This window comes from Alligator mississippiensis, chromosome 3 (genome assembly GCF_030867095.1).
Source record: "Alligator mississippiensis isolate rAllMis1 chromosome 3, rAllMis1, whole genome shotgun sequence".
Classification (NCBI taxonomy): Eukaryota; Metazoa; Chordata; order Crocodylia; family Alligatoridae; genus Alligator; species Alligator mississippiensis.
Genome location: NC_081826.1, coordinates 114,449,745 through 114,472,527, shown reverse-complemented (window position 1 = coordinate 114,472,527; position 22,783 = coordinate 114,449,745). Strand labels below are relative to the sequence as shown.

Here is a 22,783-nt window from a genome sequence, read left to right as displayed (position 1 = left end):
CAGTTTAACATTCTTAATTTTTTATTATGCCATGTAAATGATTATGTCAGTTAGCTTCAGATTATAACAATTCTCAAGAGCGCTGATACATTTTAAGTATTGGAAGTATTTTGAGACTTCTGAAACCCTAGAAGGGAGGATAATAATTCTGCATAATTACATGGCCAACTAGACCAGTCCAAGCTAGCCAGGAGTTCCAGCTTATTTTCTAGCATTTCACCTCCCTTTTCATGAAGTATTTTAATGTAAGGGATATTGTTGTAACACATGACAGTCAGGAAGTAACAGGTCCAGGATTTAACCAAGATGCCCTCTGGCTTATCTGAAGAGGAAACTTTGTCGTCTTCAAGGCAAGCAAGAACAGCATCAGTGAGATTTAAGTCTTTTGCTTTGTTTTGGTTGTTGTAATTTATGTAGCAGATACCAGCCAGCCCTTGCAGCACTAGGATCTTCACTTTGGCTGAAATATCTGGCAGCAGCAAGATATCATATAGGTCCTGAATATACTCTGAAGCATATGTTCCAGCATTTGGCTCACCTGTAATTGAAGGCAGTTTATAGATGGTACAGTTTTCTAGGTTTAATCCAGACTATAGCTGTTAACTATGAACACATGGATGTCAAAATTAAAATTGGCTGCAGTCTGAATTAACTAATCCTTGTTGAATGAGGATTAAAGTTAATGCAGACTAGGGCAATCTGAATTAGGCAATTTAAACTGTATTAATTTACATGTATATACAGCAGTTGATTTTAGGAAAAACAGTCCTTAGGAACTCAGAGAAGAAGTTAAGCATTGCAAATATCAGTCCTGGCAAGGGACAGTCCAATTGAGTTTCAATTGGACTGTTTCAGAACAACAGAGGTTATCAGGCACCAAGTAACACCTTTACAAAGTCAAATGTGCCAACAACACCTCATCCTGCTAAGTATCAGGTCATTTACAGGTTATGGAACAGCACTTCAGCTAACTGCAACAGTGAGTGCTTACACAGGCTTATTATCCCCTCCTACTTACTTTCAGCCTCTGTTAAGGGGCTGTCAAATGTATAGACTGTATAACCAGTGCCCCTGCCATGATGGTCCGTGATCAGCCTGCAAGGGAAAACCCGCAGTTTCCTCCTGTAAAGAGGGAAATCCATGTTTTTCTGCAGCCAGTGGAAAACCTGGATCTTTGGTAAACATGCATGCTGCTAGGGCAAGCTGGGAAATTCAGTTCTACCAGCAAAATACTGGACACTTGTTCATATTTCACAAAACCTCCCAGGCGGAGATCAGAGGACGCAAAAAGAGGACACATCCGGGAAAACCCAGATGTATGGTAACCCTGATCTAGTTCAACCCCCTGCTCAACTAGATCATTCCAGACAAAGCTTTGTCTAGCCGGGTCTCAAAAACCTCCAGGGGTGGAGATTCACAACCTCTCTGGGTAGTCTGTTCCAGTGCTTTACTACCCTCCTCATGAGAGAGATTTTCTACTATCTAACCTAAACTTCTCTTGCTGCAACTTGAGATCATTGGCAAATGACAGAATGAGGAGCATCACAGAGAACAGCATTATGTCTGTGTATATACACAACAGTGTCATGTTGTTTGTTTCATGATTAATATAATATTTATAGTTACAATATGCATGCATGCATGCATGCATGTATCTAATTTCTATACTTGTTGTAGGATGTTTGTACGTTGTGTATTAAATGTATATGGAACTACTTTATTTGCCAGGGACAGTCATATAAAGCAACATTCCTTAGGACAGGAACTGAGAAACAATTTGACCCCTGGTCAGAGTGCAGAAAGAACTTAAACTGACTGGTGCTGGGATCTGGCCTGCTTTTCAAAAATGCAGGCAAACTTTTGTACACCTAAACATGCCAGCTGACTGATTCCTCTGACACTGCTCAGAGCCACAAGCCAATCTTTCACTGAAGTATCCCATTACTTTCATAGAACTGAGGCCCATCTGCTGCTATGTTGGGCCCTACCACTTCTAACTTAAAATGCCTGTGATCTGATGAGGATGAGATTTTGAGTGTTTTAGACTTCAGTGTTGTCATATAGAGACTTAGAACTCCCTCAGATGCCAGACATTTCAACAGGAAGCCTCCACACATGGACTCAGCACGAAGCTGGTAGACGATTATTTTCTCTAAACTGGAAAGAAAGGCATTTAAAGGGGGATCATTTATGGGCTTATTTACTGGCAAATAAGCCAAGTTAAAAAATGAGGGTTTAAGCATAACTCCCCAGGCTATGCAAGCGGTAACACCAAGGACGTGCATAATATGGTAACAACTACTTCTTGGAGGAGCTATTTGGAATCACTCAGCATTTGGCACTGTGCTGCCTACACCTGGCACATGTTGTTATTATCTGCTATTGCCTGTTGTGCAGACTGCACGCAAATAAATATGTCAACCAGCCATTTCTGCAAGGAGGATGCTGTGCACATTTGTTTGCTGCTCTTTGAGGGTCATCTGAGATTTTTTTTTTAGAACTCGATTTGAAGTGGAGAGCAGACGGCTTGAGAACCTGCTGAGCCATCCTGCTGCTCACATTCTGTTGTTCTTTAGTCAGACCCTGACAGTATTTTTTTGTATAGAAAATATTTATCCCACATTATTACTTTCTCTGTTTATTTAAGGCAATGGCAAAGTACAGTTTAACAAAGGCTACTTGTGCCCTGAGGGAGACTCAAGTCTTTGGCCCCGGCATGAATACTGAGATGGTACTTTGTGCTCTGAGTCTGAGTGATTTCCAAAGTGAGATATACTAATGGGAGATAGTACTGCTCTCTCCACCTTCCCCACCATCCCACTTTGCCTGCAGCACAGTCAAAGTAGTTCCACTGAATAATAGCAGTGGTGGTCACTTCTGGGATCCTATCCCAGCTGTCTACTCCGCATGCCTTCTGACTAGCCATGTAATCTGGAACAGAGGCTGGCTGATGGAAGAACAACAGTATTGACCCAGTAGTCGTTCTCATCAAGGGAAGGTGTGCAGGTCAGGGAGATGTAGGATACCTTCCATAACCCCCAGCTGTTATACTTGTGGCTACTCTGCTCTACTTAAGTTACACAGTCAAAACTTTGAGTGCATCTACTCTCGAATCTTTGTGCTGGCAGAACCTGTAACAACCTGCTGGTTGGAACAGAAGTTGTAGTGAAGATGATTCGAAGGGTGACACTAGGAAGCTCCATGTGCTTGGAGATTTTCAGAATTGCTCGAAGCACATGCTGTACCTCATGGCTGCAAGCAGCAGCACAGAGCACACAGCACTTTTAATCAAGATCCAAGTTTTTGCAGTCCAGATAGAGTCCCTTTACAACCCACCTCTGCTGAGCAGACTATAGCTGTTTCTACACTAGGCTGTCTCTGCTGCTGGAACTCAAGGGTAGTGGAAGCAATCCTGCCAACGCATCATAGTGCTCAGTGCAGGGTAATTTATCCAATGTGCTTCTAAGCTGTTTCTAGGACCTAAGATAACTTATTTAAAGCCAGCACAGGTATCTCTATGTTACTCTATGACAGAGACAGGCAAAGTCTGGCCTGCAGGCTGGATCCAGTTGGCAGTGGACTCCATTTACCATCTGCCCCTGTGCATGGCTGGGGGTTGGTCTCCATGGAGACCCCAGCTACACCTGTACTGTGATGGTGCAAGGCTGGGGTTGCCATGGAGACCAGGCCCAGCCATGCTGTCAGGGCGTGTGGCCAAGCAGGGCAGGTGGCTGCTCTGCAGTCGCTCGGATCTTGCAATGAGGGCAGCTTACTCTGGAGCCAGGGCAGGGCCGCGATCTGTAGCCTGCATGCCCTGAGCAGGGGTGTGCAAGCGGGGGATTGTGGTTCTGTACTGGTTCCGTGCAGCAGTGACAGCCTGGTCTGGAGCAGGAGCAGAGCTGCGATCCCCTGCCTGCATGCCCCTGCTTGGAGTGTGCAGGGTACAGATCGTAGCCCTGCCCTGGCTCCCGAGCAAACTGCCCCCATTGCAAGATCCCAGTGGCTCCGGAGCAGCCCCCTGCCCCACTCTGCCACATGTCCTGCCAGCGCGGCTGGGGCTGGTCTCCATGGGAACCCCAATCTTGTGCTATCACAGCACAGGTGCAGCTGGGGTCTCTATGGAGACTGGCCCCAGCCATGCAGGTAGGGGCTGCTGGGAAATGGAGTCTGGCTGCCAGCTGGATTGGCCATTTTGCCTACCCCAGCTCTATGATTTTTATTCCCCCCCCCCCCTTTCCTCACAAGGGGGGAAAACATAACAGTAGTTAGCAACAGCTTAGAAAATGTGGTGAGAACACCCTGCTAAAACTAAACTACAAGAAAAAAATAGCTAGGATATGTTGATAAAAAGCAAACACTATTTCAGCTCCTTTCCTAGCTATGCTTTTCTTGACAATTTCATCCCTATCGAGTCTTCCCAGTTGTTCATGGACAGAGCTGTACTGTATTCATCCATTGGCTGTAGCAGTGATACCTTTGCTAAGACCACTGCTTGCAACCATATTGCACACTTGTACTCAGAGCATTGGTCACATAGAGCTTCCTGGAAGTTCACTGGCCGCTTCCTGCACATTGTCCCTCTTACAACTCCTGTTCCAGCCTTCAGGTGGTTATACCTAGCATGCCTTTCCAAGGGTTGGTTCTTTCAATCTGGCAGAGCCAAGCAGCTGCAGCTCTAAAGTGGCCATTTTGTAACTGGTAGCTGTTGACTGCTTCTTTCTTCTCCCTGCTGGTGATTATCTACCTTGTTACTTCTATATGTCTTGTTATTTCTGTAACACTTTGACTTTTGGGGGGGGGGGGGGGGGTTCTTTCATTGCTGTGGAGATGGCATGTGGGATGAAATAGGTTAAGTTCTACCCTGCAGCATTGGCAGAGCACATGCTTTAGTGTAGTTTCTAAGCAGGACACCAATGCGTCCTTTTCCCCTGAGGGGCAGATGGCAAGTCTTGGCTCAGCCATAGAGGCTGCTCCCTGATTGGTTCCCTGTGACTTTACATTTAATTTTGTTGGCTGAGAATTGCCCCCATGTTGACTACTATAGTTTTGTAACAGTTTTGTTGGCAAACTAGTTAGAACAGTAGGACAGAAAAAACCTAGGAAGGACAAAAAAAAAAAAGTAGTCCCAGGCAGGGCAGACTACAGAGAAATAAATAGTCCCGGGGAGGACAGAGTGAACTCCAAAGAAGCACAGGGGGAGCTGAAGTAGCACAATAAAGGCTCTTTGAAGCCGGAGCTGTCTGCTGTGCTGTTTGGGTTGTCAGCACTCTGACCTCCCACCTTCTTTGAAGAAACAAATACCCTTCTTCCTGGCAGCTGAGCAAAGAAGGAGCACTCTGACTTGCTGGTGCTATGGATTTCTGGGAAAGCCAGGGTCTCAGACCAGAGACTTAGCATCAAGAGTCCTCCTCGAGCAGAGCTTCTGCTGAAAGGGGTATAATCTACAACAGCATGATCTCGCATCAGGCAGTTGGATAAAAAGTAGATGTATTGCTAGCCCCAACTATTACTAGAGTGGCTTCAAACCAAACCCAAATAATAAATGTTGATTTATTTGCTTTTTGGCCTTGAAGGCTTTCTTTCAAGCTCTCTTCTATAACCATAAGGGCTGGAAACCTATCTTTGTTTAACGTGAAACTGAGATTCTCATGCAATTGCGCAAATCCTTGAGTTAAGATAAAAAGCCCAACCACAAATTTTAAGAGTTACAACACTGAACTTCAAAGTGGAATTTAGTCTATGTCCTACATACCTGTACATTATCATTTCAAACTTATCAGTGTCCCAAGCTTCAGTTACTTTGGGGGCTAATAGCCTGATTCTGCCCCCATTGAAATTGATAAAAATGTTCTTACTGGCTTTACTGAGAACAGGTTTGGATATTACACTGGGTCCTTATACACTGCTTTTCGGTGTTGTATGTGGGAGACTAGTCTTACCCTGCTTATGAAATCCTGGCTTAAATTATCCTGGAACAGCAAAGAAGAATTTCAATTTCAGTGCCCCTGCTTGTGCTGGTACCTGTGTATGCTAGCAGTCCGATGCTAGCTGCCGCTTTGGCTCTCTGCTCCATGGGCAGCTCTGTACTTCTCAGCTGAGTGCCATATACTATAATATTTTGCCTGTTAAAAACACTGTCAGTTGAATCATCAGGCTCATCCTCCTCAGAAGAGAAAAGGGACTTAATGAAAGTTTCATAACAACCTTTGAGTTTCTTAAACATACTTTGCCTTGCTCCTCAAAGCCTTCCTTAATAATGCAGAAATCTGTATTGTCTGTATTTAAACAGGAAGTAGCTGGAAAGTCAGAGTATTATTTCTAATTTTGAAGGAAACTGTTAAAGTGTTAGTAACTAGGCAATACTTCGGAATACAGTTAATCAGTAGAATGAAAAATGGAACCGGGTCTCTGTTGCAATTGGAATCTAATGACACCATAAGAGATCTATCTTACCAAATCACTATTCTATGCTCTCACTTCCTGTAATGCATGATTAACTCCATGTATCTGAATGCAGAGGCCTTCTCTTCTTTTAAAAGAGCATGTGCTGTGAAGAACAGTTCTGCTCTGGGAAACGTGGACTGTAGGCTCACTTTAGGACAGTGAGGGAAGGAACAACAACATAGGACTGGAAGGGACTGCCTGGGTTGCCAAGTCCCAGGCACCACATTATATCACGCTTTCATAAACTGATCAAGGTCCATTGTGTGGCTTCTATTGGTTGTCAAAGACTCCTCTTAGGTTTTCAAAATCATAGATTCGTATTTTTAAAAGATTATAGAAAAGATGGTTTATTTGACTTTGCAGAAGTCAAAATAATACCACCACTTAATGTTTTCTTCTGTCCCTTCCCTCCCCAACAAGGGCCTAGTTTAATTTTAAAAAAATCTATAGGCCTTAATTAAATCTAGCCTGAAGTCTGTGGGTGGGTAATGGAGACTAGCAATATAGAGTACCAGCTTCACCCTTCTCTGGGGTTGGCTAACCATCTTCCTCCACCTCTGTTGTTTTCCCCTCATTTGGGTATGTATTTTGAGCTTCACTGATTAAAACAATTTGCTAGTTGAGCTTCCCCTGGCTCACTGAGAGCTAGAAACTACTGAACCAGTCAACCACCCAAGGACCAATGATACTAGCAAGCAAGTATCCTGCAGTTGCTCAGTCCAGTTCCATGAAAAGCTGTAGTATTGCATATCTGTCCAGACTTTCAGGTGATACATTTATACTAGTGTAAAAATGCCATGGACAGATGAGGCAGACTCCTAACCCAGGGTAACATTACACCCAATCAAGTGGAAAATTATTCCTGAAATAATCACGGGTAAATCTATGAGTCTGTCTATCTGCAGTTAATCCCAAGGTAGCCATTTCCTCAAGGCAAGCAGGCCATTACATCTTTCCGTAGCATACAGGGATGATGAGGCACTGTAATAGCTGCCTTTTGCCATGCAGCTATTCAAGGATAAGCTGAATGTTTGTCTGTCATATACCTTGGTGTAATTTACTTTGGCGTAATATGCATTTATTTGTCAATCTACTCCAGTGATACTCAATCACCATGCCGTGGCACTCTGGGGTGCCTTGAGATCCTTTCAAGGGGTGCCCCACAATGTTAAGACTGTTAGGTGTATAAACATGATTCATAAAACCCCCCCAGGGATTTCAAATAGGAATCTATAGTGTTAAAAAAAAAAAGAGTGAAAACTAAGTTTTGGCATTTTCTGAGGAGTGCCTTGGGTCTAGAAAAGTTGAGAACCATTAGATGTACTTGAAAGATGCTTGCTATAGTATTGCTGGTGCTTTGTCCAGTACCATCAATAGTAAAAACCTAGAGCTCTAAGACAGTAGTAAAAACCATGACTAACTGACATGATGCTGAAAAAGAGTTGTCCATGAGCAGAGAGCAGATTTAGACTGGACGTTAGGAAGAACTTCTTCACAGTTCGAGTGGCCAGGGTCTGGAACGGGCTCCCAAGGGAGGTGGTGCTCTCCCCTACCCTGGGGGTCTTCAAGAGGAGGTTAGATGAGCATCTAGCTGGGGTCATCTAGACCCAGCACTCTTTCCTGCTTATGCAGGGGGTTGGACTCGATGATCTATTGAGGTCCCTTCCGAACCTAAAATCTATGAATCTATGTCTATGTTGATTGTAAAGTTAACGTGATGAAACTTTGAGAAGAGAGAGGTAGTTAGCCGTGTTAGTCTGAAGTCAGGCAGAGAGCAGGATAGAGGTGAGAAAACTTGAGAGAGCTTACACATTTCTGACAGACAAGGTTCCTTGGGTGAATTTGATATCTTTTATTAGACCAACCCAAATGGCTGGAGAATAGTTATTAAGCAAGCTTTCGGGTTCAAAAACCCTTCGTCAGGCTAAGGAAGCTTCAGCAGTTGGTGTGTGCTCTTCCTGGATGGAATTTTTTTTTTTTTCATTCCATCCAGGAAGAGCACACAGCAACTGCTGAAGCTTCCTTAGCCTGACGAAGGGTTTTTGAACCCGAAAGCTTGCTTAATAACTATTCTCCAGCCATTTGGGTTGGTCTAATAAAAGATATCAAATTCACCCAAGGAACCTTGTCTGCCTATATCCTTAGACCAACACGGCTACAACCTAAACCCCTACACATTTCTGATTCATTTTCTTTATAAAGTGCACTTCTACCCTGCCTTCTGCATCATTACACTTTTGTCATTGAGGCAAGATGTGACAAGACAGAGGTGCTATCACCCCTTCCTTTGAAGGTATTATGAAGTATCTTTGTGACCATGTATCAGTGATCCTTGCTTGTTAGGCTCTGGCATTTATACTCCATAATATTCATAATATCTGTTTCTTGGAAGAGAGTTGCCACAAGGAATAAACTACTGCTTTAACTGCATTAGGGGTTCACCCCAGTTCCAGCCATCAGAAGCTAGCCCCAGGTGAGGGGCATTCCCATACGCTCTGATTTCTATATCTCTACCCAAAGGAGTTTTTTCCTGATGCAGCCACAGTCATCAGTGGTGAGTTTCAGGGCCCAATTCCTAGTATAGATACATATTCTCAGGTGGTATGGAGAAACTTGGACCACTGATAGAAACATGCATCCAAAATATAAAACTATGTTTTAGTATTTCAAAAATAATCTTTATTATAACTTAAATGTGACAGGCAATATGAGTACAAATACCACAAAACTAAATGGCAAAAAAATAAGCAAAAGTCAGTACAAAAGAACACCATGGCAGAATCGGGTCATGCAATAGATATGATATAAAAACCATAACATGGTTATCTCACCTTTGATAAAAAGGGATTATTTCCTCTGGTAAACAAGTAAACATTTTAAACTGTACAAATGTAACATAATTGAAAGGAAGAATATATATATATATTTATAAATATACAGATATATGTACATCATTGTAACATTCACAGTCAAAAACTGTCTGCCAGTGTATTTGGCGTGCAAGGTTTCTTTTTGAAGTGAATTCTTGGTAACCTTTCTCTTAGATAAGTCTATCAAAATCTGGATGCTTTAATTGACATCTAAATAGTATTCGATGTAAAACAAATTGCTGCACAGGAACACCCTTGTGTTAAAATTGCACTCACCTCTTTTTCTGTTAACTTAAAGTCTGTAATCAACAGCTTGAAGTATCCTGTCTCTTACGAAATGGGTAGAAAATGTATTTCTTTCACACTACATTTATTGTAGCCTCAAGTTCCTTTTTGTATGCTGTTCTTTATGATGGAACTACACTATAGCAAGCTGCCATCCACTAGTCAGCATGCATGAAACCCACTCCTAATTGTTACCTAGGGAACAAAACCAACTTGAGGGATTTATGCAATTAATTGTACTATATTAGCCTTTCCTTGGTTTGAAAAATGAGCTCTGTTAACCTTCCATTTATTTCTACAAAACCTATGTAATAGTTTGATAGCACAAGTAAATCCCTGGATTAATGGTGGTTCATTACTTGAGGGCAAGAGAGAGGAAATAAAAGATCAGCAGAGGCATTTAATGCAAATAGCTGAAGTGACATCCCCTGGGGCTTACGTCATGCTGTTTCTGGAGGCAAGGCTTGATTTGAAGAAACTCATTCTATATTTCATTATTAAAACAGAACTGAGTAGCTGAGTGGTATGTTAGGCTGCAGCAGAGCTGCTGAGGGACACTACAAGGCATCAGACATTTAGCTTAGTATGCAGAAAGCAGTGCTCTATAGTCCTACTTGGGTGGCCTCCCACTTCTCGTTTTTAGATACAGCATCAGATTCCAAGCTTTTACAACAACTTCAGCGAAAAATAGTACAAAGTCCTGTGAAATATATCCAGATTCTGATTTCTAAAAACTCATACAAGTTTGCTGAGGCTCATCATTCACTCCGAAGCAGATGGAATTGCATTATTCTTCAGCACATATCCATTCTGTAGTAAGCTATGGCAAAGGGCCAAGAGGAATTTAGGAGCTGCATTTTGCATGCTTTTTTTTCTTTAAAAATCTAAGCTGCTGCATTTCAGGACAGTTTTATAACATGCTTCAAAAGTTGGATTATATTTTTACTGGCAGTTTAAATTACAGCACCACCCTGGTAAATGAAGCCAGTCTTTTTCACTGGAAAATGGTAGGTGAGTTATCTTGCACCTAAAAGGCTGTGGCAGCTTCAGTCCCACGACGGCCTCCAACTTTAACAAATTCCCGAGGGAATTTATCCAGCTGTTCGTATGCCAGCCGCCCATCTTCACCTGAGCACAAAAACAGTAAAGCATACATAAATTGTTGCTTCCTCTGCATACGCAACATTTAGCAAATAAGATTTCTTCTTGTTAGGGAGAATTACTTTTATTGCTTACTTTTTTTCCTCCAGGACTTTTAATCTGATAAATCCAAATTTGGAAATAGAGTCAGGAAAACAGAATGCTGCTGCGAATGTTCAAACTATTCCTCAAAACCTTTTACTCTGTGTCACGGGGGTGCTGGGTAGTCACCATTTTGGTCACTTGCAAGACTATAATGAAACATCATCTACTTTTTTCATTCTCTGTTTCTCAAAAAGGCTGCCTTCTAGCTGATCCTTTTGCTTCATATAAAAGCTTTCATAAGGCATTTTTGCAGGATATGGATTGAAGGGGAAAGGCATGGAGAATAAGATGATTTTTTTAAATTTGCTTGTCCAGACAAGTGTGACAAGTTCACTGATTGTGTAATAAGAATTGGAACATAAGTGCCATACTGGATCAAACCAATGGTCCATGTAGCCCAGTATGTCTCTGACAGTGGTGGGAGTGAGTACTTTATAGGGAGAGCATTGAGCTGGGGCATTTAATTCTATATGATGTAGCATAAAAGCATCTAGAGCAAGGGTGAGCAAAATATGGCCTATCGGCTGCATCTGGCCCACCAAGGGATTTTGTCTGGCCCGCAGCAGATCCCTCAGTCCCACCCAGCCCAGGTGCAGGGGCGGAGGCAGCCCAGGCCATGGCACATGTGGCCAGTCCCAGGTGTGCAGCGGGGCTGAAGCAGACTTGCTTCCCGGCAGCCCCAGCAGTGGTGGCTCCTTCCAGCTGCCACCGTTGCTGGTCCCAGCTCCACTGCCCGGGCACCTCAGCTTGTCTGTCCCAAATTCACCACCGGGGGTGGGATCCACACAGACAGAGTACATGGTCAGACAGATGGGATGGGGCTGCAGGCAGGTGGGGAGCAGTGTCTGGGACCTGGATGGGCAGGCATGGCTATAACCATGTGGTGGGATTGCAGGGTGGTAACAGAGCAGGTGCCAGGACCTGCAATCCATTACCCGCACATCCCTGCCATGGGTGCCGGTTATATGGGCAAGGACATGAAGGGAGCAGATCACAGCTCTGTCTCAGGCCCCAGCCCTGCGCTGTCATCACCTCATGATCCCAGCCTTGGCCCCAGCCCTGACCCTACCCACCTGTCCCCCTCCCACAGCCCCATTCCACCCCATCCCTGCTGCCTGGCCCAAGCAGAGCCACTTAGGAAGTTTTGGTGAGCTGTTTGAGGGGCAGAGGCGGGCTGTGTTGACCTGGCCCACAACAGCTCACCAAAACTCCCAAAGTGGCCCTCAGGCCCAAATACAGTAATTGCCCACTCCTGATCTAGAGCTTAGAAAAGGGTACTTAAAACAAATAGGGCAGGGGCAGATTTGGTAAATTAAAAGTGTTTCTTGACTCTGAGAGTAGATCTGTACTAAGGTTTATGAATTTATTGTTTGTTTTTTAATCACTTTAAAACATGTACAGGGTTTACAGCTAGGAAGGAGTCTTTGCTGCAAAATTGAACCAGGTGTGGTTTGTGATCACGTGCTGCTGTTTGCACAGCTGTATTGCTAAACAGTCTGTGTGCCACCAAGAAGTTTGCCTATGAAAGAAATAAGAGCAAGCAGTATTTTTTCTGTGTTTTGCTAGCATTTGTTTTTCATGTGTAATTTGTTTGAACATGAATATAGTGTTCAGCCTAATGTCTCAAGTGTGCCTTTGGGAATTGAATAGGGTCGCATAATGTATTCTTTTCCACTAACGAGTCTGGGCTAACGTTTTGCTCCAAGTAATGGAATAGCTTATAGAACGTTTAGTATTTGTGTCCAGGTTGGCATCAAGGCATTTCTGCTTGGGCCAACTCATTCTCAATCATTTTTATATTCTCTTCACACCATCCCAGTTTTGTGTTATTTTTTTTCTTCTCTTTGGTCCTTTTTATTGGGTTATTTTACATTATTAGCTGTTGGAGAGTCTTGGTTCAGTTTTATTTTGATTTATTGTCTTAAATTTTGTGTCGTCTTGGATACCCATAATGGACACTTTGTAAGACAATTTAAAAAAATAGAGAGCAGGCAACTCACCAAGAGAGAGCAGAGTTTCAGATGCTATTTTTCTGATATCTTCATCCTCAGACTGGCAGAGTGTGGCTAGCATTTTAATACTTTCAGTAGCCTAGAAAACATAAAAAGAAGCTGTATTAACTTTACCAGTTATCCTATGTTTTCATTCCACATTCTTGTGTGGTTATACATCATCTTCTCCACATCTCTCTTCCCGTCCTACACACACAGGCACACTGATTTCTACGTTTGAATACTTCCCTGAATAGAAAAAAAGCTATACTAGCACAAGAAATTTTTTGCCTACTTTAGGGTTTTTGCTGGAAAGCTCTATTGGTTAGGAGTGTGTCGGGGTGCGGGGTAGGGTTTGACCTTCTAACCAAAATACTTATGCTGGCACAACTCATGCAAGTCAGTCAAACTCAGCTGGTAAGCTTTTTGCAGATAGAACAAGCAGTAACTTTGTTCTACAGCAGTAATATCACAGCTTTGGCAATGTAGCCTCTGTGGCATGTCCTTACCTGGAGTGTGAAAAGAACTGCACCATCAGGTTTTTGTGCCTGTAGAGGCAGAATTTTACTTGGATAGGTGCATCTATGTTACTGGCACAACTATGTTGGTTAGGAGCCATGCCTCATGTATGACTTACAGAAACCTGTAATGTAGACTTGGCCTTAAAGTCTGGGATTACGTTTTTGGGGGGGGGGTTTAAATTTGATGTCATTTTCCCTCAAAATAATTGCTTATTCTCTGTAGGTTCCTGTACTACCCTTACCACTATAGTATCTGAGCGCCTTCCAGGAGTCTATTATACAACATAACTGACACATTAGACTAATCCTCTTATCTCCTCCCTAGAGAAGAATAGCAGGAAAACCCAGCCAAGCAGATGCACCTTGGGTAAAGGTGGGTAGAGAGGTCAGCTGAGGGTATTTTGGGGTATGTATGCTATACTTTTGTTTGTAAATACAACCATTTTTTCCTTTCATGTATTCAGGTTGGATTAATAGTTTTCTTTGCTTAGTAGGAGACAGAGGGCATTGACAGAAGATACATTTTTTTGCATGACAGGACCCCCAAAAGTGCTCTAAAGCAGTAACATAACAAATGTTGATGGCTGCAGAGCACTTTTAAAATGGCTGATCATGCAAAAACTTAACCATCATCTGATGAAGTATCAGATAGGGGCTCTCAAAGGCAAAGTACAGGTGTACTGGTGCCTGTGTACAGGTTCCTTGTGAGAGTTAATTTTGGGTGATTCTGCCTTCATCCCATGTGGCTTTGTGAGCTGGACTGGGGCTGTCACAGAGAGGAGACAGAAAACCTGTCTGGGGGGAGCCACTGATGCAATGGGGGGGGCGCTCTGTTTCCCTCCCCCACCCCAGTTCCAGGCGCAGCACCCTCTGCTGCTGTCAAGTTGCTTGCATGGGGAACAGGGGTGGGGAAGGGAGTCTCTCCTGCCATGCGGGCCCATCTTTGCTCCCATCAAGACCACAGCAGGGGTAGCTAGGGGGGGTGGGGCTCTCTCTTCCCCTCTCCTTCTCCAGCTGTTGCTGACAGTTGCCACCTGGCAGGAGGGGCAGGACTGGGGAAAGCCATGGTCTGGCAGCCTCCTGGGAGGCTGCTGGAGCACCCCCCACCTGTACGCCTGAGCTGGTCCAGGCAGACTCTGAGCACACCCCCCGCCCCTTTCCCCAACAGGCAAATACCTCTTGGGTGCAATGGTGCTCTAACTCATAGTGCTTTGTGTAGGGCACCATAAGTTACAACACCTCCCCGACAGGCAGTGCCTCCCCTGCCCTTGTGTACATGCCCAGAGGGTATCTTTTAAAACTAGTAACACAGGGTTTCTTGTCATCAGAGCACAAATAAATGGATGCATAAAAACAAATTAGTATTGTCATGGAAACTCTTTGCTTTAGAAACCAAGATTCTAACCCAGTGGTCAGTGGCGATGCATAGGAGATGCATGGGGGTGCATGTGCAACCCCTGACCAGCCGCGCTCACTGCTTAGATGATGGGCAGGGGGGGCAGGTGAGAGCACCAGCCAATCACTCCTGGAAGTGGCTGCAGTGATTGGCCGGTGCTTGCTCCCAGACAGGGGGCAACAGCTGATTTCTGTGATTGCTACAGCTGCTTCCGGGAGCCGCTGCAGCCACTCCCAGAAGCAGCTGTAACGATCACAGCAATCGGCTGCCGCCCCCCATCAGTGGGACTAAGGCAGCACCAGTTACCCATGCTAGTGGTTCCCAGCCTTCTTAGTCAGGGCATTCCTCTCCCCAGTTTTGAATTTGGCAGTGCCCCAGTTGAAAGCCACTGTTGTGCTGCCTCAGCCTACATCAGGGGTTCTTAACCAGGTGTTGCTGTAATCGTACCATTCTGGGGCTGGTAGATCAGCCTGAGCTGGGGTTAGGATTAGAGAATGGGAAAGGTTTAGAGCTGTTTTTCTGCTTGAGATCATTGGGACTCTAGGAGTTCTGTTTAGGACACAGGCAGGTGGGGCAGTCTGTGCTTGTAGGAGAAGGGATAGATTCTGGGGCCCCTCACCTAGTGTTGGGGCTGGGAGATCTCCCAGTAGTAGGGTCAGGCCTGAGAGTGAAAGGGCTCTTCCTTCTGATCCAGAGGTGCTTTGGCAACTAGGGATATCCTAGTGATGGGGCTTGGGGGCTTTTCAAGTCATTTCCCTGTGATGCCCCAGTTCAGAACCACCGTTTTAACAAGTTTGTCAACACACCACTGGCATTGTGGCAGCAAATGCTGTATAAGTCTCTTGTGGTTGCTGTTTGTCTCTTTGTAGTTTGTGCATCTTTGTTCAGCCAGGTCTACTGTGAAAGAATCTTTAATTTTATTTTTGTTAAACTTCCATGAGAGAGTAAAGTAGAGGACCACAACTGATTTCCCTGGTTTTTACCTTGAGGCATTTCAGTGCCATGCAAGCTGCTTTCTGGAGATGGAGACTAGGCTGGGTTAATGCTTCACAATAATACATCAAGGCCTAGAAAACAGAGAGAAGAGAACACTAATGAAGATGTCTGCAGTAGTGTGCAACAGAAAAGTGGAAACCATATATGCAACTGTGTACTTCTGAATGGAGAAAACTGATATACCTAACAATGTGAATCTCAAACTGAAATAGCAAAATCATCCTTTACTAGGGATGGAATGGCTACAAGTCCAGTAATGGGATAGGTTGGCTCTAATCCAATACTGGTCAGTTGCTGTAGTCTGTTCCTAATCTTTGTGGAAAAAGCTAGTGGTCCAAGTCCAGCCCCCCGGGAAGAAGCACACACGTTATAGCAATTGCCATTAACTGGAAGGCAGTCCCTACAAAAGGGGTCATGGAGAGCAAGCTGCACTCTTCTTCTCCAGGTGCACCCTCTAGGACAGGCATTGGCAACCTTTTTCCTACCACAAGCTGCTGTTTATGATCCAGCTCCCTACTGAAGGCTCAGCCCTCCCAGCCCTCAGCAGATGCTGTGAGGGGAATACATAGAAAAAGGCAGGCACGAGGACTCTGGGGATGTCTCCTCTTCTGCCCTTCCTGGAACGAGCTGCTGATTCCATGAGCTGCTGTGGGCTGGATCCAGTATCTCCACAGGCCAGATCCTGCTCATGGACAGTAGGTTGCTGACCCCTGCTCTAAGATGGTAATGACTTTGCATGACACCTGCCTGAGACTGAGCCAGAATGCAGAGGCACTGGAAGTGATTCCTGCAAACCCAGCCCATCTGCTACATGAATTTACTGCTCCTTTGTAGAGAAATGCCCTTTACTGCTGAGCAAACAGTAGTCAATGTTAGCAGCAAATCTCAGCATCAGACAGCTGCATAATGATTTCCAGGGTGCTTTCATACAGGCACCAGTGCTGCAAACCAGACATGAATTCAGCAAGTGTGCAATAAGAGAAGGGGACACTCATTTCAAGCAGAGGGTGGGGACAGATAGCACGGATACTGAACAACTGGAAGGGAAAAAAATGGAGACAGGATGAACAAAGGAGATTAATTTTGACACTTGGAACTTTTGGATATGTCTACACCACAGAAGTGCTGTCCCCTGGGTATAATCCAGATCACTTGAACATCCCAGAGTCCTAAGTGCGGTGCCAAGGGCATCACCCCACCTTAGGACATCAACAACATCTCATTTCCAGGACTGAAGCAAGAACTGATGGATGGAATTTATTTCCCCAAAGCATGACTAAATATTCTGCCACCACAGTGTAGATGTATCTTTTGTCTTGCAACCTTCTTCATTTCTGCATTTTTCTTCCTCCTAGTCTACCTCTCTTCTCAGAGTGGGGCAGTCAGCTTTCAGTGGGGCAGTGGCTGAGGGCACCAGAGATATGAGGAACAGGAAACAAGTACAAGGTACAGGTACAAGTCAGTCATCTCCCCCTCCCTGTTTTTCTGCCTTCTTAATTCACTTGTTTACTGCAACCCTATCTGTTGCAGTTATAAAGCCTTAATCTTAAATCTCATGTTTTATTTAAAATCACATCTTTGATCTAAATTCTTTTGATCCTCTCACTGAGAACTGTGAAGCTGACTCTCGGTTGCTCATCAGCAGTTCCTCTTTTGTAGGAATCAGGATGACTGCTAAGATCTTACCGCCTTCCAAGCTAGAAGTTTTACACCCTTCTCTTTGCACAAGCTTCTTCCCAGTGGCAGTGCTTGAGTGATGGTTTAGCAAGAGTTTATTGAAGATAAACCCCAGAAACAACTCACCTCATTCCCCCTATATAATGCTCATATATGGTATATGGCAGGAACATAAAATGCAAAACCAAACAGCTAAACAACCTCTGTTGGTGCCCAGAATATTAACATGGTATTTGTTCTAGAAACAGATCTGAACAACTACAGAAATATTTGGAACACCTCTTCAGACTATATCAAACATCTCCCGCAGGTTGGCTGATCTCCTCTGAAGAGCTTTAAACTAGACTCGATGGGGGACGGGGAACCGGTGGTTGATGTGAACCCAGGGTTGAAAAGCCACAAACAAGGCACTGAACCTAACCAGGTAAGTACTAAGGGGAACACATGCCATCAAGGCAAAAGGACACCAAGAGCACCCACTGGGGGGCTAAAATGTCTTTACACAAATGCCATGAGTATGGGGAACAAGCAGGAGGAACTCGCACTCCTGCTTGCTAGCGCGCAGTATGACCTAGTCGGCTTAACTGAAACATGGTGGGATTCTATGCATGACTGGGTGGTAGGCATTGAGATATAGGTTATATAGACGAGACAGAGTGGGGAGAAAAGGCAGGGGTGTAGCTCTCTATGTTAAGAAGCAGTACACATCTTCTGTCATCAAGGCAGGAGTGAAGGAAGGGAATATCGAGACATTTTGGGTCAGGATCCAGGGGGGGCCAGGAGAGGAGGACTTGGTAGTGGGGGTCTACTACAGACCTCCTCACCAGGATGACAAGCTAAACGAGGTATTCCCCAAGCAGCTTTCAGATGCCATACACTCGAGGGAGGCAGTGGTCATGGGGGACCTAAATTACCCAGATATCAGCTGGGAGGAACAGGCGACCAAAAGAAGCCACTCAAGGAGGTTCTTACACTGTGTGCAGGACCTCTGCCTAACCCAGATGTGTCCAGTCCCACCAGGGGTAGCACCCTGCTAGACCTGGTCCTAGCAACAGGGGATGATCTCGTGGGGGACCTGCGGGTACATAGTAACCTGGGTGATAGTGACCACCACTTGGTAGAGTTCACTATCCAGCGAAGGGTGACAAAAATATCCAGTGATGCTAGAGTTTTAGACTTCAGAACGGCCAACTTTACTAAACTTAGGAACCTAGTTAGTGAGGTGGCTGAACTCAAGAGCATTGGGCTAGTGGGGGTCCAAGAGGGTTGGAAGTTTCTCAAGGGAGTGATCCTTGTAGCACAAAAGGAGTCTATCCCCTTACACAAGAACGGGGCTAAGGGGATAAAAAAGCCCCCTTGGCTGAACATGGAGCTTCAGGAAAGACTGGGGGCAAAGAAAGAGTTATATAGGCAGTGGAAGCAGGGGGCAGCCACCAAGGAGGCATATACCACCCTAGCACGCTATTGCAGGGAGTCAGGCAGGCCAAGGCAGGACTGGAGCTTAGGCTGGCTACAACAGTCAAGGACAATAAAAAGTCCTTCTACAGATACACAGCGAGCAAAAAGAAGGCACAGAGTAGCATAGGGCCCCTGCAGACCAAATCAGGTCAGTTGGTGGTTGATGCGGACAAAAAGGCAGAGCTCTTCAATGAGTTCTTTGCTTCAGTATTCCTTAATACTGACCAAGACGATCTCCCAACCTTGAACATAGACAGATATCCAAAAGGCACCAGGCAGCCAAAGATTAGTGCTGACTTAGTTAAAGAGCACTTGGAAGGGCTGGATGGGTACAAGTCAGCCAGCCCGGATGACCTCCATCCATAGGTGCTGAAGGAATTGGCTAGTGTCATTGCTGAGCCACTGGCACAGCTGTTTGAGCTCTCATGGTGCTCCAGACAGGTTCCTGAGGACTGAGAAAAGGCTAACATGGTGGCCATTTTTAAGAAGGGGAGAAGGGAGGAGCTGGGTAACTTTAGGCCAGTCAGTCTTACCTCTATCCTTGGGAAGATACTAGAAAAAATCATCAAAGAGCATATTTGTGAAAGCCCAACAGGGGAAATGATGCTGAATGGAAACCAGCACTGGTTCGTCGCAGGTAGATCCTGCCTGACAAACCTTATAGCCTTTTATGACCAGGTCACACACTGCCTTGACACAGGAGCAGAGGCTGATGTCATCTACCTGGATTTTAGCAAGGCCTTCGACACCGTTTTTTATCCTAGTCTCATAGGGAAGCTAACGGGCTGTGGAGGGGATGCCTACAGTCAGGTGGGTGGCTAACTGGCTTAGGGACCGCACCCAGAGAGTGGTGGTGGACGGGTCATTTTCAACCTGGAAGGAGGTGGGTAGTGGGGTCCCGCAGGGTTCAGTCCTTGGGCTGGTGTTATTTAATATCTTCATTAGTGATTTGGACAAGGGTGTGTTGAGCACCCTCTCCAAGTTTGTAGATGATACCAAATTATTGGGCAAAGTTAATACACCAGAGGGCAGGGAGCAGTTACAGACTGACCTGAACTGGTTAGATCAATGGGCAGAACGTAATAGGATGAAATTCAACAAAGATAAATGTAAGGTACTCCACCTAGGAAGGAGGAATCCCCAGCACACCTATAGGTTGGGGGATGTCCTCCTCAGCAGCTCAGAGGCTGAGAGATGTTGGAGTCATAGTCGACTCCAAGATGAACATGAGCCGGCAGTGTAATGAGGCCATCAACAAACCCAGTCGCACCTTGTCGTAGATTAGCAGATGCATGACCAACGGATCGAGGGAGGTGATGGCTCCCCCTCTATGCGGCATTGATCAGGCCGCAGGTGGAGTACTGCATCCAGTTTTGGGTGCCGCACTTCAAGAGGGACATGGAGAATCTGGAGAGGGTTCAGAGGAGGGGCACCCGCATGATTAGTGGTCTCTGTGAAAGACCATACAAGGAGAGGTTGAGAGATCTGGATCTCTTCAGCCTATACAAAAGATGGCTGAGGGGTAACCTTGTGGACGCCTATAAATTTATCAGGGGAGGACAGCAGGGAATTGGGGATGCGCTGTTTTCCAGAGCACCTCAGGGAGTAACTAGGAATAATGGGTGCAAAGTAGTGGAGAGTAGATTTAGGTTAGACATTAGGAAGAAATTTTTTACAAGAAGGGTGGCCAGAGTCTGGAATGGGCTTCCAGGAGAGGTGGTGCTGTCACCTAACTCGGAGGTCTTCAAGTGGAGGCTTGACAATCACCTGGCTGGGGTCGTCTGACCCCGGTCCTCTTTCCTGCCAGGGGCAGGGGGTCGGACATGATGATCCATTGGGTCCCTTCCGACTCTACAATCTATGAATCTATGAAACTTTGAGAAGTTATTTTGAAGACCTACAGACAGAGAAGTGAACAGGCTTATATAAGTCCCTGATACCATAAGTGGTTTTCACTATTAGGTAAGGGCTGTCACTCACCTTTTCTCTGAAGTGCCTGTTTTCTGCTGTAGTTGACAGGAGTAATGTCACGGCCTCACTGATTTCATTTTTGTTTTCAATCAGAAGTAAAGCCAAAGCCCTCAGCACTTCCTGCTGAGGTGGAAGGTTGCTAGAGGTCATTTCAGCAATATTTTGCTTCAATTTTCCATTTTTTAATGACTGTAGCATCTGAACCACTGCAGCTAGAATGCGTAGGAAAGAAATGTCAATATTCCTTTTTTACTCATTTATCTTCCTTATAGTTTATGCTGTGTCTTTCCACTCAGTAACTGGCCCTGGTTACTGGCCCAAAGGATAGGGGCAAAACTTCCTGCTTCGGTATATGCCAGCATTGCATATACCATATGGGTAGTGTCTGGCCTCCCAGGAAGCAGTTTCCAGGAACAGGCATGGGTTCATGAGGGATGTGTGACATGGGATGTTGGGGATCTTATTGCCATTCCTGAGGTGGGAGCCTGGTCATCAACTGCAGCTGGAACATTTCAGAAGTTTGGAGTTGCTCTTATTCTAACAAGTAAAACTGAGCATCCTAGGCAGATGGACTAGTTGATTTAAATATGTGTATTTTCCTTTGGCACTTTCCATTTCTAAGTTAGTGGGACTCTTGAATAGAGCATGCACTGGATACTGATATTGGATAATACTGCATACTGATAATGTATGGGACTAGACATGTTATAAGATTGCTGCTTTTATTGTTCCTGAGGGCAAAAGTTTAAGCACACTGGCTTCAGCCAGGCTCTTGCGATCAGGGTCTCCTGTGCAACCTTCTCCAGAGACCAGTGGAAAGGAAGGCATTGTTTTACCTTGTTTTGAGGCAGCTCTTCCCCTTTATTGTCTGTGATTCCCAGGCCATCTTAGTGCAAGTTTTTCCTACCTAGTTTCATGTCAACAGTTTCCACTGACAGCCCCTGCTAATGTACCTGCCTGAGCCATTTTCCTTCAGTACGCACATCTATTCAGTCAGTCACATTCAACATCCAACACACTTGCTTCTCTTCTTTCCCTATCTTTCTGAAAAACCAGCCTAAGACCTAAACTGTTCTGTGCTCTGCTCCAAAGGACATTGATGTATTTTTCTCTTAGCAACCAGACATAAGATACGGTATTATACCTTCTTTTGCAAGCTGTAGCAAATAGTTTCCCAGGTCGTTAGCACTGTTGCTGGTAAAATAATGGTAATACTGAAAGACGGTTATAATTTCTGACTGCAGGCTGGAGGGGAGGATCGGTTCTGTTCGGTCCAGGATCTGAGACACCAGGGTTCTAAATACTATGTTCAGCAGAAAAGACAAAACAGCATTATTAAAGATGTGCTAACAAGAACAAAACTGCAAGCAGGCAGAGCACTGTGGTTAACTTCAATGCACCAAAGGAAAGTAGAACTCGCTTTTTTCGCCCCCAAAACCAGACACCTTCCAGGATTTCTAATATCCTCTAAGAGCAAAACTTCCTCCTCCTGTCTGGGCCTGACCACTATATTTGATCTGCTTATAATCATTGATTCATTCCTCACCAATCATATAAGGTAGGAAAGACCTGCAGCCAGGTGACAAACATCAGGTAGAGTCTATGGCTTGTTCCAGAGCAGCGGTTCTCAACCTTTTTTTGTACCAGGACCCATTTGTAAACATTGATGGCCGGTCCTGACCCAGTTCCCCTCACCCCTGATGTTCTGCTCCCCCCCCTCCAGGCCCCAACCCCCCCCTTTTTCCAGCAGGAGGTAGGTGTGTGTGTGGGGTGGGGTATGAGGGGCCCCCAGCAGCCCCTTGCAGGCTGGAACTCTGCCAGCCTGCAAGAGGAAAGCCACAGTTTCCTCCTTTAAAGGAGAATCCCTTTTTAAAGTTTGTTCATAACTCTTTCATATATTCTTGCGAGCCATGGGTTGAGAAACACTGT

General features: G+C 45.0%; 2 protein-coding genes across 2 annotated transcripts in view; both read right to left on the bottom strand.

The window, feature by feature from the left end:
- On the bottom strand, positions 1-6,322 carry ARMH2 (armadillo like helical domain containing 2). The gene is made up of 3 exons (XM_059723519.1): positions 5,961-6,322; positions 1,946-2,157; positions 1-538 (listed from the first exon to the last, which is right to left on the bottom strand). Exons 1-3 carry the CDS (start codon positions 6,221-6,223, stop codon positions 93-95), a joined length of 921 nt encoding a protein of 306 aa, XP_059579502.1. The 5' UTR covers positions 6,224-6,322; the 3' UTR covers positions 1-92.
- A 4,220-nt stretch (positions 6,323-10,542) lies between these two features.
- RIPOR2 (RHO family interacting cell polarization regulator 2) overlaps positions 10,543-22,783 on the bottom strand; it is a 91,038-nt gene continuing 78,797 nt past the window's right edge. Inside the window, exons 19-23 of the mRNA XM_019490631.2 lie at positions 21,999-22,157; positions 20,864-21,066; positions 15,736-15,819; positions 12,845-12,935; positions 10,543-10,727 (exon numbers count right to left, since the gene is read on the bottom strand). Of these exons, the coding sequence (XP_019346176.1) occupies positions 10,627-10,727; positions 12,845-12,935; positions 15,736-15,819; positions 20,864-21,066; positions 21,999-22,157 (638 nt within the window). The 3' untranslated portion in view covers positions 10,543-10,626. The remainder of the gene's footprint in view (positions 10,728-12,844; positions 12,936-15,735; positions 15,820-20,863; positions 21,067-21,998; positions 22,158-22,783) is intronic.